The sequence below is a fragment of the Rattus norvegicus genome, chromosome 10 (assembly GCF_021556685.1).
Source record: "Rattus norvegicus strain SHRSP/BbbUtx chromosome 10, alternate assembly SHRSP_T2T, whole genome shotgun sequence".
Lineage (NCBI taxonomy): Eukaryota > Metazoa > Chordata > Mammalia > Rodentia > Muridae > Rattus > Rattus norvegicus.
This window is the reverse complement of record NC_141543.1, coordinates 111,022,539-111,037,369: the sequence shown is the minus strand read 5'-3', so window position 1 is coordinate 111,037,369 and position 14,831 is coordinate 111,022,539. Positions and strand designations below refer to the sequence as shown.

At 49.9% G+C, this 14,831-nt stretch overlaps 1 protein-coding gene across 4 annotated transcripts in view; it reads right to left on the bottom strand.

Annotated features, from left to right (window-relative positions):
* Positions 1 to 14,831, bottom strand: part of Rnf213 (ring finger protein 213) — a 99,506-nt gene that overhangs the window by 75,848 nt on the left and 8,827 nt on the right. For 2 of the 4 annotated variants that reach the window (XM_087572566.1, XM_087572567.1), the window contains exons 4-10: positions 11,345 to 11,583; positions 8,411 to 8,539; positions 3,041 to 3,475; positions 2,712 to 2,825; positions 2,013 to 2,173; positions 1,450 to 1,605; positions 684 to 895 (exon numbers count right to left, since the gene is read on the bottom strand). In XM_087572566.1, the coding sequence (XP_087428692.1) occupies positions 684 to 895; positions 1,450 to 1,605; positions 2,013 to 2,173; positions 2,712 to 2,825; positions 3,041 to 3,475; positions 8,411 to 8,539; positions 11,345 to 11,583 (1,446 nt within the window). 4 annotated transcript variants of the gene reach the window in all.

The window sequence follows — 14,831 nt, the reverse complement described above, 5'->3', positions numbered from 1 at the left end:
GGGTTCTGCTGTCAGTACTGAGAAAAAACAAAAGCTACACTGAATAAAGCCACAGGATGGTGACAAGGCTCAGCGGGGTCTCCACCTGTCTTCCCCCACCCCAGCCAAGTGCTGCTGCTTCAGCAACTCAAACAATGCACTGAGCAGTAAAATAACTCTCGACGCTGGCCTCTGACAGAAGGGGCAAGATGTGAATGTGGCACAAGACTGGGCAATGCCTCAATCGTGCTGTGCCTATAGAAGGAGGACACATGGCTGCCAGGCTGAAGAGGCCTGAGCGGAAGAACATGGGGGACATTCTGAAAGCTCCAGGCAAGTGGAAGCAGAAGCATAAAGACAGAGATGCACGATATAGGAATGACAAGAGGTGACAGACACAGAAAAGGCTCTTGGCCCTTCTCTGAAACGTCACTGTCAAAGCCACCTTCTGACAGTTCTGGAAGAGCCAATCCACTGCCCCTCCTGCCCCACCCTTGGTCCCAGCCAGCGCTGGATAGAGCTCCTCCTATGAGTACTTTCCCTGCCTTCTTCCCACAGTGGGGGTTAAGTCAAACCAGCTTCCAAAGGCAGCTTTATACCTCAAAGAGACAGAGGCAGGGCCAGGGCCAAGCAGAGGACGCGCCCTGATGTCTGCTCCCCAAACAGCCAGGGAGCTGACCTGCTCAGGGGTCTCAATGGCTTACCTCCACTGCTCAAGAGGGTAGAGTCAACCTGCAGACAACGGTTCACGTGTTCTCCTTTCTTCTGGGGTTGTTCATAGATGAACTCATATTCCACGCTATCCTTGCTACTGCTGCCATGGTGAATGACGTACTTATAAGGGATGGGTTTGTCCAGGCTCTGTCTAGGAATGTCCATTTTCCCCTCAATGAGAGATCCAAGGTCATGCAGGTCTCTGTGGAGGAACATAATATAGCCATTTACCAGAGGACACATCATGAAAGCCCAGACCCAAGGCACCCAAGAACAGGGCACGATTTCCAGCCAGAACCCAGAAAGAAATGCACACTGGAGTAGGAATCTGAACACTCATTTTCAAACCGGGCAGTGGTGGCTCACGCCTCTCATCTCAGCATTCACGAGGCAGAGGCAAGCTGATCTCTGTGAGTTTGAGGCCAGTCTGGACTACAGAGTGAGTTCCAGGACAGGTACACAGAAGAAAAAAAAAGCTGTCTATAAACAAACAAACAAACAAACAAAAACATTAAAAAAGAAACACTTTGTACCAATCATGGTGGTGCATACCTATAATCTCAAACTCAGGAGGCTGATGAGGCAGGAGGATTACTGTGAGTTCCAGGCCAACCGGGGCAAAAGAATGAGACCCCTATTTCAAATCAAAATGCGAAGGAAGCAAAGTAAGGAAGGATGCATGAACCTCTTTGTCACACGACTACTGACAGGCGCCCTGTGAGGGACAAGGACAGCTCCAAGCCCTTGGATACTCACTGAGTGTAGTACATCTCGCAAGCATCAGTCCAGCCTTTCTGCCCAAGCCCTTCTCCCCCTCTGACATACGCTCTGTGCTTGTCCGGATTGAACCCAAAGTCACGGGAGACGATGGCATGGAAGCACACCGTGACTCTGTCCCCCGGATCATGTGTGCTGGGAAGAGAAAGAAGGGAACACGGGCTGCCAGGGTGCACGCACACATGCATACATGTGCGCACACAGCATCGTTATTTCTCTGCACACGTAAGTGTAAATGCCAGCCATTCAGGTTCAGACACACGGACACAGCACGCCACTGCTCCTCCCAGCTAGAAAGGAGGCACCACCCAGCCCCAACATGCTAGGGGTAGCGGGGATAGGGTGGACTAGGACAGCTTTGTGACTTCATCCGAGACAGTTCCTTGGGGTCACACTGACTATGAGGCCCAGGGACCAGGAAGGGAAGACTTGGGACTGGTGTCCCAGGAGGGCACTGATGGGAGGTGCAGGCTGGGTGGGACAGGAGCTGCACGAAGCTGGCAGAGTCACAACACAGGCACATCGCAGGGGCCACGTCCCACCTCTTTGTAGCCTCCAGTGCAGCAGCCTGCTGGTTTTTGTTTTTCGCGGCTGCTGCATAATTTCTGTCCCCTCCTGGCTTCTTCTGATCTTCTGGTTGGGTGTTCCTGCTTTCGTCACTTTTCCTAACAGGGGTGGCCAACTTGCTCTCGAGTTCAGCTTTCTGGAACAAGCAATTAAGTCCCAGTGCTTTAGACAGGGCACCCAGGGCCATCCCTGCCCAGAACCTGTCAGGGCCTTCTGGTTTCATTACAATGGCAAGCAGAAGTCTCTCTCTTCACCCTTGTCCACAGCCCATCTATCCCTCATCTCTAAGAACAGGCCCACCACATTCTACCCAAGGGCCTTGACACATGCCACTCCCTGTTAGGGCACTTTCCAGTGTCTGTGGCTCAACCCTCACTAATGGGTTTCTGCTCCCACAACACCTCCCCAGGTCTCACTCAGCCACCCAAGCAGAGAGACCTACCTCCTCTCAGGACACCAACCCCCAGGACCCTCCCAGGACTGGTCACATGTTTCCTCGGGGAACTTCTTCCTTCCTTCTCTCTAGCATGGGAGCTCCAGGGAGACAGGCCCTGCTTCCCACATGACATCATCATAAACACTTGGCTCTCATCCTGGGATGAGAGGCTGAGGACACCATGACTGACACGAGGAGCCCTGCATGCTGGACACCTCCTAGCAAGTCAAGCCTCTACCTGGTCTCTGTCCTTGGAGGTGGCAAGGCTCACAGGCGATGGTTTCTGTTTCTGCACATCGTCTCTTGTTTCTTTCCTAGCTCTCTTCACCGGATTGGCTGCAGTGTCGATTGGCTGGAAGAAACCCAAAGAAGAGACCACCCAAAACTTGAACTCTGGCTTTAGTAGGCACCAGCCATAAGGTGAGTAACTGAGAGGGGAGCCCTGCCCTTTCCTGTCTAGGGAGCAAGTCCCAGAGAGGGAGGAGACATCAGGGTGGCAAGACACAGCTGAGCGCCTAAGACATGCCCACCACCCTGCTGCTCACCTCCAGCCTGTTTTCCACTCACCGGTACTTTCTCCCCATGTCCAGGTTGCTCCCCCTTAGACTCAGGTAATGAGGCCTTCTGGGAAGCATCAGTCATCTTAGGGCCCTTGTCCACTGAGGGGTTAGAGGTTTTGAGGTCCTTGACTTCTACGTAGTCACTGGCAGCAGGGTTCCTCTGAGCATCTTCTGGGCCTTCCGCAACTGGACCCCGCAGAGAGCTGCCGCTGCCCTCGACACACGCAGAGCCATCCTTCTCCACTGGCATCTTCACTGTGTCCAGGGAATGGCCAGGTTGGTTGGCTGTACCACCCTGCTGGGCTTGGTTCTGGGGCAAGGCTGAGTTGTGGGAGCCAGGGCCTGAAGGCAGGTCCAGACTCCAGAGGCCAGAGGACATGGAAGCCGCCTCTGAAGAAGAAATGGTGCCCTGTCTCCTCCTCCTCCTCTTCTCCTTTTTACTCTAAACAAAAGATACATGTTTACTTACTCTTTAGAGTCTCCACGACCCCAGCATTCCTTTCCAGGCTCCTATACAAATCCTCAAGCAGGAGGAGCTGTCTGCTCAAACCACACCTTAGACCTATCACGTCCACAGTTTTTATCGTTTTGTGTCTGTGGCAGATTTGCCTGTGTGTGTGTGTATGCACCACATGTGTGCATGGTGCCAGAGGAAGTGGTGAGCCTCCACGTGGGTGCTGGGAATCGAACCTAGGTCCTCTGCAAGAACAACAAGTGCTCTTAACCACTGAGCCAACGTCTTTAGCTTGGGCAGAGTAGAACTGAACAAAGGGAGAGGGTGACAGAGCTGAGGAGGAATCAGTAGGCACAGATGGACACACACACACACACATGCACATTCACACACACCTACACAGACAGACACACACACACTCACACACACACAGACACACACAGACACACACACACACAGACACACACAGACACACACACATTCACACACACACGCACACATGCACACTCACACACATTCACACACACACATGCACACAGACACACATTCACACACACACGCACACAGACACACAAACAGACACACACACATGCACACTCACACACACCTGTACAGACACACACACTCACACAGACACACACAAACACACATACACTCACTCACACACACAGACACACACACTCACACTCTCACACATGTACACAGACACACACTCACACTCACAGACACACACATACACAGACATGCACACATACACAGAAACACACACAGACACACACACATGCACACATACACAGAAGCACACACAGACACAGACACACACACACATACACATACACACAGACACACAGACACAGACACACATACATACACAGACACACACACACACAGACACATAAACACAGACACATACACACAGACACACATACATACAGAGACACACAGACCCACAGGCGCACACACACACACACACACACACATGCACATTCACACACACCTACACAGACAGACACACACACACTCACACACACACAGACACACACACACACACACACACACACACAGACACACATATACATAGACACACACACATACACATTCACACACACATATGCACACAGACACACACATTCACACACACACGCACACACACGCACACAGACACACAAACAGACACAGACACACACACATGCACACTCACACACACCTGTACAGACACACACACTCACACAGACACACACAAACACACTCACACTCACACACACTCACTCACACACACAGACACATACACAGACACACACACTCACACTCTCACACATGTACACAGACACACACAGACACACACATACACAGACATGCACACATACTCAGAAACACACACAGACACACACACATGCACACATACACAGAAGCACACACAGACACAGACACACACACACATACACATACACACAGACACACAGACACACAGACACAGACACACATACATACACAGACACACACACACACAGACACATAAACACAGACACATACACACAGACACACATACATACACAGACACATAAACACAGACACACACACACACATTCACACACACACATGCACAGACACACACATTCACACACACACGCACACAAGACACACAAACAGACACAGACACACACACATGCACACTCACACACACCTGTACAGACACACACACTCACACAGACACACACAAACACACATACACTCACACACACACACACACACACAGACACATAAACACACAGACACATACACACAGACACACATACATACAGAGACCCACAGACCCACACACATGCACACATACACAGAAACACACGCAGACACACACACACACATGCACACATACACAGAAGCACACACAGACACAGACACACACACATACACATACACACATACACATACACAGACACACAGACACAGACACACATACATACACAGACACATAAACACACAGACACACACACACAGACACACATACATACAGAGACACACAGACCCACAGGCGCGCACACACACACACACACACACACACACACACACGTCCTCCTGCCAGAGCCTGAATCTCACTCAGACTCACTGCTGATAGGATACACCTGGGGCCCCTTTTGGACATTAGCAACATTCACAGGCTTCCCACACACGCCGCTGGTGCATTACACAGCACAAAATGGCAGTGAACTAAAAGGAGGGTGTGGTGGTTCAAATACACTTGACCCAGGGAGTAGCACTATTAGGAGGTGTGGCCTTGTTGGAGTGGGTGTCACTGTGGGCGTGGGCAAAGAGACCCTCCTCCTAGCCACAAGGAAGCCAGTCTTCTCCAGCCTTCGATGGAGGTGTAGAAGTCTCAGCTCCTCCCTCGCCATGGCTGCCTGGATTCTGCTATGTTCCTGCCTTGATGATAATGGACTGACCGACCCTCTGAAACAGAAAGCCAGCTCCAATTAAATGCTGTCCTTTATAAGAGTTGCCTTGGTCAGTGCAAAGCCTAACAAAGACAGGGGTGAAAAGCAGGTATCTCCTGGCTGAGTGACTTACCCTGATTCCCAGGCAAGGCTTCCCACCCCAGGAACTAGACCAAAGTCTGAGGAGCAGGTTGTCAGAACCCCAGGTTCCCAGAATATGATTCTCTGGAGTCTCTATATCAAGTGACTCGGGATGCCTTGAACCCCAACAGTGTGTGACAAGGCCCTACCATAGACCAACAGCTGTGAGTGTCCACTGAGCTGCACTATGTGGGGAAAAGAGACAATGACTCGGGGTGCATCTGCATCTGTGGTGAGGTTCCCCCAGAGTCCCAAGCGAGCCTGCCAAGAGGCTCCACAGACACCTTAGAGAGTGAGTTCTTGGCCTGAGAACCAGAGGCCAGTACTGTGTGTCAGAAAACAGAAGTGGATCAAGATGTAGCGCATCAGTACCGTTTAACACGCACAAGGCCCTGGGCTCAGTCCCCGGGACGGTGTGACCCTGGTATAGTGGTGTGTGTCTATTATCCCAGCAGTTACAACACTTGGGAGTTGGAGACAGGAGGATTACACGTTCAGAGTCATCCTCAAGTACACAGTACGTTTGGAGGAAAAAAGACTTTCATAAAATAAATGTACAGGAGAAAACAGGTGAGAACCAGTCTGCTGGAGCCCATGTTCTCCTTGCCCCTTGACCCACTGTCATGTCCTGAGTCTCCACTCCTCTTCGCTCTACTTTGTCTACGTCCCACTGTGTCTGAGTCAGACCTTCCCTCCTTGGGTCCTGCTGGCCCCAGATGCTACTGGGACCATTTGTGGAGATGCACTCAGCTCCAGATCTTCCATCTCAAGGTTGGCTGAGATACATAAAAAGACTAAGCGACAGGTAGGAGGGCTGGAGGGATTGCTCAGTGGTTAAGAGCAGTGACTGCTCTTCCAGAGGTCCTGAGTTCAACTCCCAGCAACCACATGGTGGCTCACAACCATCTGTAATGGGATCTGATGCTGTCTTCTGGCCTGCAGGCTAGCAGGCAGGCAGAACGCTGTATACATAACAAATAAACCTTTAAAAAAAAAAAGAGAGCCAGGCAGGGAGGGTCTTTGGGCCATGCTATATTGGACTTTGCTTGCCGGTGAGCAGGAAGTCATGAAGGCAGGGCCTGCCCTTGACTGCCTAAAAGACAAGATCTGTTTTTCCAACCAGCCCTGAACCCTCTTCTCTGCTACAGAGCCTTCCCCTCAGCATTTCCTTCCAGCAAACTGACGCCACCTGAACCTGGTTCTGGGCCAGACTCCTAGCAGAGCCACAGGGCATGTAGCTTTTTGAAGACTGCTCTCCTCATTCCTACAGAAGCCAGATCCTGTAAGATGAGCCCTGGTACTGGAGTGGTCACTGAAGAGAAGGTGTCTGAAAGTGGGAGAACTGCCACCTAGTGGTGTCCCTAACACAAATGTTATCCCTGAGGCACAGATGGGCCAGGTACAGAGAGCAGGGGATGGCAGTCACCTTCCCACAGAACAGGCCACATACCTTCCACAAGCACCAATGACAGCCTCTGTGCCTGAGAGGAGGAGAGGACACCATGCTGTGTCAGCCCTACCCAAGTCAGAGTGACAGCTGGGCTGGGTTTGTGGGACCTGAGTTCCCACCCAGCTCGTGATAAGCCAGGCAAGTGACCCTAGATGGTTTACTAACCCACCATGAGCCTTGTTTCCCATTCGTTCAGTGGAGACAGATGTCCCTGTGTCATCAGGTGACCAGATAGAACAAAGCAGGTCTAGAGTTGCAGAAGGCACAAGAAGGTACCATCCTCAACAACGAAGAGGTCTTCGAGGCTGCCCGCTAGCACCTCAGGAATGCGTGTGTCCACTGTTCCCTGCCCAGCTCCCTGTTCCCACATCTCCCTGCTCTCAGCCATGTGGTGCAGGGGAACACGGCTCTGCTGCAGCTCTGGAATGAGCCCCCATAGATTATGGGCTCACAGAACACAGATTCCTATTGCAAGACATGGTGCTCCATCATGGGTCAGGTTCCCAACCCAATCACGGCTCACGAGGTCTGAAGGAAGCTGTCTTGTTCCTCTGTAGAGGGCACCAGAAGAGGCAATCTCTTACTCCCCAAACAGAGCACACTGGGTAAGTGGCTGAGAGGCAGGCAACACTAAGAAGTCAGAGCAGAGAGAGCCATAGAGGGACCCTTTGTCCCAGTGTCTCCCCTTCTTACCCAAGGCATTGTTCTGCCACGATGGCACCAATGTCACATTCTTATAGACAAACACTCGATACAGGAAGCCCCTCATGCATCTGGTCCTGCCCACGGCCACACCTAGCTGTGGCTCAGCTCAGCAGCCTTCCTTCCCGTTAGGGCGAGTCACTTGGAATGCCTCAATGACTGGGTAGCATGCAGGCTGGAGGGGGGTTCTCAAGCTACCTGCTCAGTGTCCACGACCTCACACCCGGCCGTTTCCTCCTTCTTCCTCTTGCTAGGAGGGCACTGAGCACCTTCGGGACCACCAGCTGTGTCCTCTGAAGCATCTACAAAAACCTCTGGGTCCACTTCCTGTGGAGATATGAGGACCTTCACACAGGGCAGGGTTACTCCCTGCTCTGCTCCTGCAAAGGCCTCAGGGACTTCCATCTCAGTGAAGGCCCAGGCATGGCCACCTCCCCAGCCCCTTCAAGAGTCCACGGCCAATGGCAGGAGGTATAGGTCCAGGACACTGATGGGCAAGTACTCCAGTGTCTACACCCAGTGCTGAATGGGGCCTGGTCCCAAGGGCTTTCACCTACTTCAGATGGACTACTTCAGGGATACTGGACAGACAGATCACCAAAGGAAGAACCAAGCCAGGCCGGCCTCCAGAGCTTGGCCTCTCAGAAGACACACAGACCCCATACCTCCTCCCTGCCTCCCAGCCAGCTCCCACAACTTCACACCAGGCAGCTTAGCTAGTCTGGCTCGTCAGCACAACGCACCTGGCCACCACGAAGCCTCTGCTTCCCTTCCTGCAAGACACACAAACCCACTAGCCTTAGAGGAAGCGACAGATCAGCAAAGAGCTCCCAGTTAGTCAGCACGGAGAAGCTACCACAGAAAAGACAGAACAGAAGCAGGCCAACTCTTGTCACCGACTGGCCAGGATGATCCCTCGACCCCCATCACGGACCCATCAATGGGACTGGGGTGTGGCTGCCCAGTGGTTCCAAGCTTGGCTTCTGAGGCCACCTCTCCTGGTGCCCACCTCAACGCCCAGTGCTGAAGCACCCTGCTGCCCTTACAGCCACTCTCCGAAACGCACTGGCAGATGAAGACCACACAGTTGTCAGAACACACACAAAGGGCCCCACAAGCCAATCACCAGATGACACATTAGCATTCACATGTGCCTTTGCCACCCAGTCCATGCATGTCCTGGCACTTTTGTTAGTGTTAGTACTCCTTGAAAGATTTGGTTTTGTTTTTAATTGTGTGTGTGTGTGTGTGTGTGTGTGTGTGTGTGTGTGTGTGTGTGTGTCTACTGATGAGATGCGCGCAGGTGACTCTAGAGGCCACAAGAGGGCGACAGATCCCATGGAGCTGGAGTTACAGGTGTTGTGAGCTGCCTCACGTAGGTGTTGGATTCTCTGCAAGAGCAGCAAGGACTCCTGACTGCCGAGCAGATGCATTTCTCCAGCCCCCTCCCTCCATTTCACAGTGACCAGTTCCACGCAGTGTTGTTGGTCGCCACCTCTAACAGGTTCCCATTCTCATCACTCCAAAGGTGCAACTCCTAACCAGACTATCTCCTGCCCCTTACTCAGACACAGGCAACACTAATGCCTCCCCTGAGAATGTGCCCACTTCATATTGATATACCTGGAATCATGCTGTGGAGTGTGTTACTACATACACATTTAGGGTGGTTTGAATAGGTATGAACCCATAGACTCATGTGTTTGAATGCTTGGCCATGGGGAGTGGCATTATTGGGAGGTGTGGACTTTTGGGTCACTGTGGGGGAGGACTTTGAGGTCTCTTGCTCTATCCAGTGTGGGATCTTATGCAGCCTTCAGATCAAGATGTGGAACTCTGGATCCTCCAGCACCGTATCTGCCTGCGCACTGCTATGCTTCCCACCATTATAATGGACTGAACCTCTGAACCTGTAAGCCAGCCCCAGTTCAACGATTTCCCTTAAGAGTTGCCTTGGCCATGGTGTGTCTTCATAACAATAAAACCCTAAGACAGACTGCACATATGGTGGGCACTACATGTATGCCTTGTACCCATGGGGCTAGGAAAGAGTGTCAAATCCCCTGGAACTGAAGTTACAGGCAGCTGTGAGCCACCGTGTAGGTGCTGGGATTCGAACCTGGGTCCTTTAGAAGAGCAACCAATAAACTTAGCTATGGTGCCATCTCTCCAGCCACCAGGCTGATTTTTGTTTTGTTTTGTTTTCTTTTCTTTTTTGAGACAAAGTATTGATTTGTAACCCTGGCTGTCCTGTGACTCACTCTGTAGTCCCAGCTGACCTTAAACTCACAGAGATCTGGCTAGCTGGGATGAAAGTTGTGCACTACCACACACAGCTTAAAACTGATATTTTAAAATCAAATCTGTGACTTTTTCACTATTATTCCATCAGCTACACTCCTTCCTCTAATTCCGAGATACAAATTGTGTCTTTGTTTTGGTTTGGGAGATAGATAGATAGTTAGATAGATACAAAGTATTACTCCGTTACTCTGTACCTCAGGCTGATCCAGAACTCAAGATCCTGCCTCTTCTCAAATTCTGAAATGATAGCATGTTCCACCAGGCACAGCTGCTATGAGCCTGGGGTGGGAGACTTTAGAGAAGAGGCTGGGATACAGTCTCACTGTAGCCCAGGCTAGCCTCAAGCTCTAGGCAAGTCTGACCTTGAACTCTTGATCCTGCCTCTCTGCTTCCCAAGTGCTGAGATCACAGGTAGGCACCACCGCCACACCCTTGTCATGATTTTCCCAGACTGCAATTTGTCTGTGTTTGTCATATCCTGAGGCTTTTTTGTTATTTGAAGACTTTTTCTGATGACAGATACACCAGCCTTGGCTTGCACTCTTTTCCGTCCTTGCTAGAAGATCACACTGACTTCTCCAAGTTAATTCCCACCCTCTGGGCCCTAAAATCCAGGCTCTACTTCCGTCCTGTCTCCTCCATTCTCTGAGAAGCTCAGAACTCACTAGGTGTTGTTGTTGTTGTTGTTATTATTGTTGTTGTTGTTGTTACTGTTGTTTTGTGACTGAGAGCTAACCAACCAACCCCAGGCTCCAATGACATCACATCAGGAAACCACTTGAGGCAGAGCAGAAGGTGCAAGAGCTGAAGCAGCCAGGGCTCACTCACCACGTGGGTGGTCCAGGAGGCATCAGACTCTGACTCCTCTGGGTTTTGCAGTTCCTTTCCGGAGTCTGTGGAGGAGAGTAGGACCACCTCTTCTCTCAGCACTTCACCCTGCTCCGTTTGCAGTTCCTTTCCGGAGTCTGTGGAGGAGAGTAGGACCACCTCTTCTCTCAGCACTTCACCCGGCTCCGTCTTTCCCTCCGTGGTTGATGCCTCCACCAAGGCATTGTTGTTCTTGAGATCTGCAGGGCAGATGAAGGTAGGATCATGCTCTTTACCACTCTTCCTTATCCACTATGAAGTCACCTCAGCATTGGTATGAGGCACTACGATTTCTACCTGGCCCGTTCCTGGCAATGGGCTTAGTCTTTCCTGCCCTTTATAACTAAGTCAGAAAGTCTATATTATCTTCCCTTTGCATAACAAGCTCAGGAAGAGAATGAGCCGGAGGCAAAGTAATCAGAATACAGTCCAGTTTGGACTCCACATTCGAATCTCAGTCTCTTTTTTACTAAAGCTAACTCTTTTCCTGCTTCCTTTACTAGCCGTCTTGAACTGTCTGAGTCTGAACCTCCTTATAACATTTGAAACAAATTACTTAACTGGTGAGGGGTTAATCCAGTGGTGGGCTGTAGCCAATTAATAGCTACCATTTTTGAAAACCATTAAAACTTCACAACTGATCTCTTCCGATCTGTACCTTCTTTTTTTTTTTCTTCTTTCTTTTTTTTCGGAGCTGGGGATCGAACCCAGGGCCTTGAGCTTGCTAGGCAAGCGCTCTACCACTGAGCTAAATCCCCAATCCCCCGATCTGTACCTTCTGTGGTTGAATTTTGTGTTGACTAATTTTAAACTTTTTTTTTTTTCTTTTTTTCGGAGCTGAGGACCGAACCCAGAGCCTTGTGCTTGCTAGGCAAATGCTCTACCACTGAGCTAAATCCCCAACCCTGTGTTGACTAATTTTATAACCCAGACAGTGCACACAGAATCTCCTCTCTGTAATTTTTGCAGAAGCAATCTGCAAACCCCAACAAGGCAAAATTCTTTTTGTTTCCCAGAACATTTTCTCACTAAAGTGTCCACATCAGAATAAGCCAACAAAATATCATCCCCCTAATGGTAAATAAAGGATTGAGGAAATCAGGTATGAATTATTTCTAGCAGTTGTTGCACACACACACACACACACACACACACAGAAAAATACTGACATAGAGTTGACTAGCATTCCCTGTGTAAGAAGTTTCCACTGATGCCTTTTTACAGGTTGACCATTACTACCATTAGGTAGTGTAGAAGCAAATTTTCCTTATCCTGTTCTTGCTAGGGGACAATAAAAGAGTAGTCTTTCACCAACATAGGCCACGCCTTTGTTAATGAAGATGGCGAGGGACTCCCAGGCTGTCCAGGAGCTGTCTGTTGGATCACTCTACTCACTGCTCTCACATCTGTTAACATTCTCCATTTCCGATTCCTCCTTTATAATAAAGACGGGGGAGTCCCGGGGGCTGCTAGACTCTTCCACATGTTGAGCCTCCCCCACCTCCCACCCCGCTGCTCTCATGCCTGCTGCCCAAGTACCTGTAATTTTCCTTAGTTATGGGTCTCTGCAACACGAACACAGGATTGTAGGGTCGATGGTTGTTCCAACAGTGCCCCCCACCCCCATACATTGGGAAACTCAATCCACACTGTGTCCTGTTTTTGGACAACCTGCACAGTCCGTGGTTTTCAATATCTTCCCCTGAAGCATCTTCCATTTCACCCCCTTTTGGGGATTGAGTCCCCTCCGCCCCCCACTGCTGTAACAAATCTCGTCCCCATAAATTTATGGCTATCATTCACATTAGGCCTTAACTTTCCTATTTGACCTTCTTGTCCCACACCTTTAACCCACTGCACATTTTGTTTTATCTGATATTGCATTCCAAGCCCTGGAACACAGGTATAGACCTCTTGAAGTGGCCGTTCCGAATTCATGGAGTTTTCATGAAGCGATAGTTACATCAGCTCCTATATCCAAACTTATTGATGACGTACTTCAAGGCCATTAATTTTGGCCTCTGATCATTAACAACTGTTTGCCAGGACACGCCTTTGCAGTGCTTCCAAACCCACCTACACTCATTAGTCCAATAGCAACCCCTTCCATCACCCGACAGAACAGCCTAGGCCTTCTTTCTGGTTTCTATTTGGAGAAACCATTGCCCTTAGAGATGCTGTGCTCACCATTTTGTTGCAAATAATAGTATTTCCCACAATTAAGGCACTGGACATTTTTCTCTGAGACCTTCAGTGGCTTGGTCACAGTCTCTTTGCAAATGGCCGTTTCTTCACAGTTGAAGCACTGTGCGTTTTGAGATGCAAAACCTTTAGCTAAGGCTTGTCCAATTATCGAGGCATTGTATGCCCCAGAAGCAATATTGGTTGTCTCCTGACCCACTCCTCCGTAGATGCCGCCCACCCCTTTAATGGCCTAATCTGCATTCCGTAGTCCCAGGAATTCCTGTTTTCAAACACCAAGGTCTCAATTAACACTTAAATCAGAGTCTGATATGGCTTTGTTCACAGATGAAACTAATCTTTGTAAAGCAAAGAAAAGTCATTGAGCCCTGCTCCGAGCCCTGTTCAATCTTCGTGAAGGCCATGGACTTCTTTCAAGGCCCCTCAACCCTGTCCCAAGCTCTCAAATGTGCTCAGTGACATTGTTCTATGACTGTATCTTCAAATTGAACCTGTTCTTATATATCACCTACTGACCTTTATCTATCAACATTGGTGACCCTGTGACCCTGGACAGGCTCTCCAAAGATGCCGTGAGTCTATCCCAGTCTCCTGTAAAAGGCGGTCTCATATGTCCACCCTCCTGCTTTTCCATTTCCTTTACATGACTGCCTTCTGACAAGGTTCCTTCCCCTCTTTCTACCTGGGGGAAACTCTCTGGTTCTCCCTCTAGGAATGAACCTATTTGTTCCCCTGTTCTTGTGTCTGATCTTCTTCAAGTGTGTCCACCTCTCCTCTCTGTTTCTCCAGCTGCACAGCCAACTCTGTTGCTTTTTCAGAAAGAGAGAGGAATAAACCCTCTTGCTTCCCCATTTCCTCCACTTTTTGATTCCCAAGCTTCTCCATTTAAACCCATATTATTTCCAGTTTTTCAGCCAATCTTTCAACCTTTTTATAAACAAAATAGCCCAAAATGAAGAAAGGGAGAGGAAAACAAACAAACAAACAAACTGCTGCTGAAAACCATGCGGGGTATGGCCCAACTATAGCCTCGGCAAACATCCTGTCGGCTTTTTGAAACAAAGTATCCATTCCTCCTTTTCCTGCCTTTCGCTCAATGGAATTTGGAATCAAACATCCCATTTTGCCTTGCTCCACATTGGGTGTCACTTGTAAAATGGCTAGCTTTTTTAGAACACTAGCCAGTTCCTTAACTCCCAGGTAGCCCTCCTCCCAGTTTCCAGCCCAAACCCTTCAAGGGTTTCTC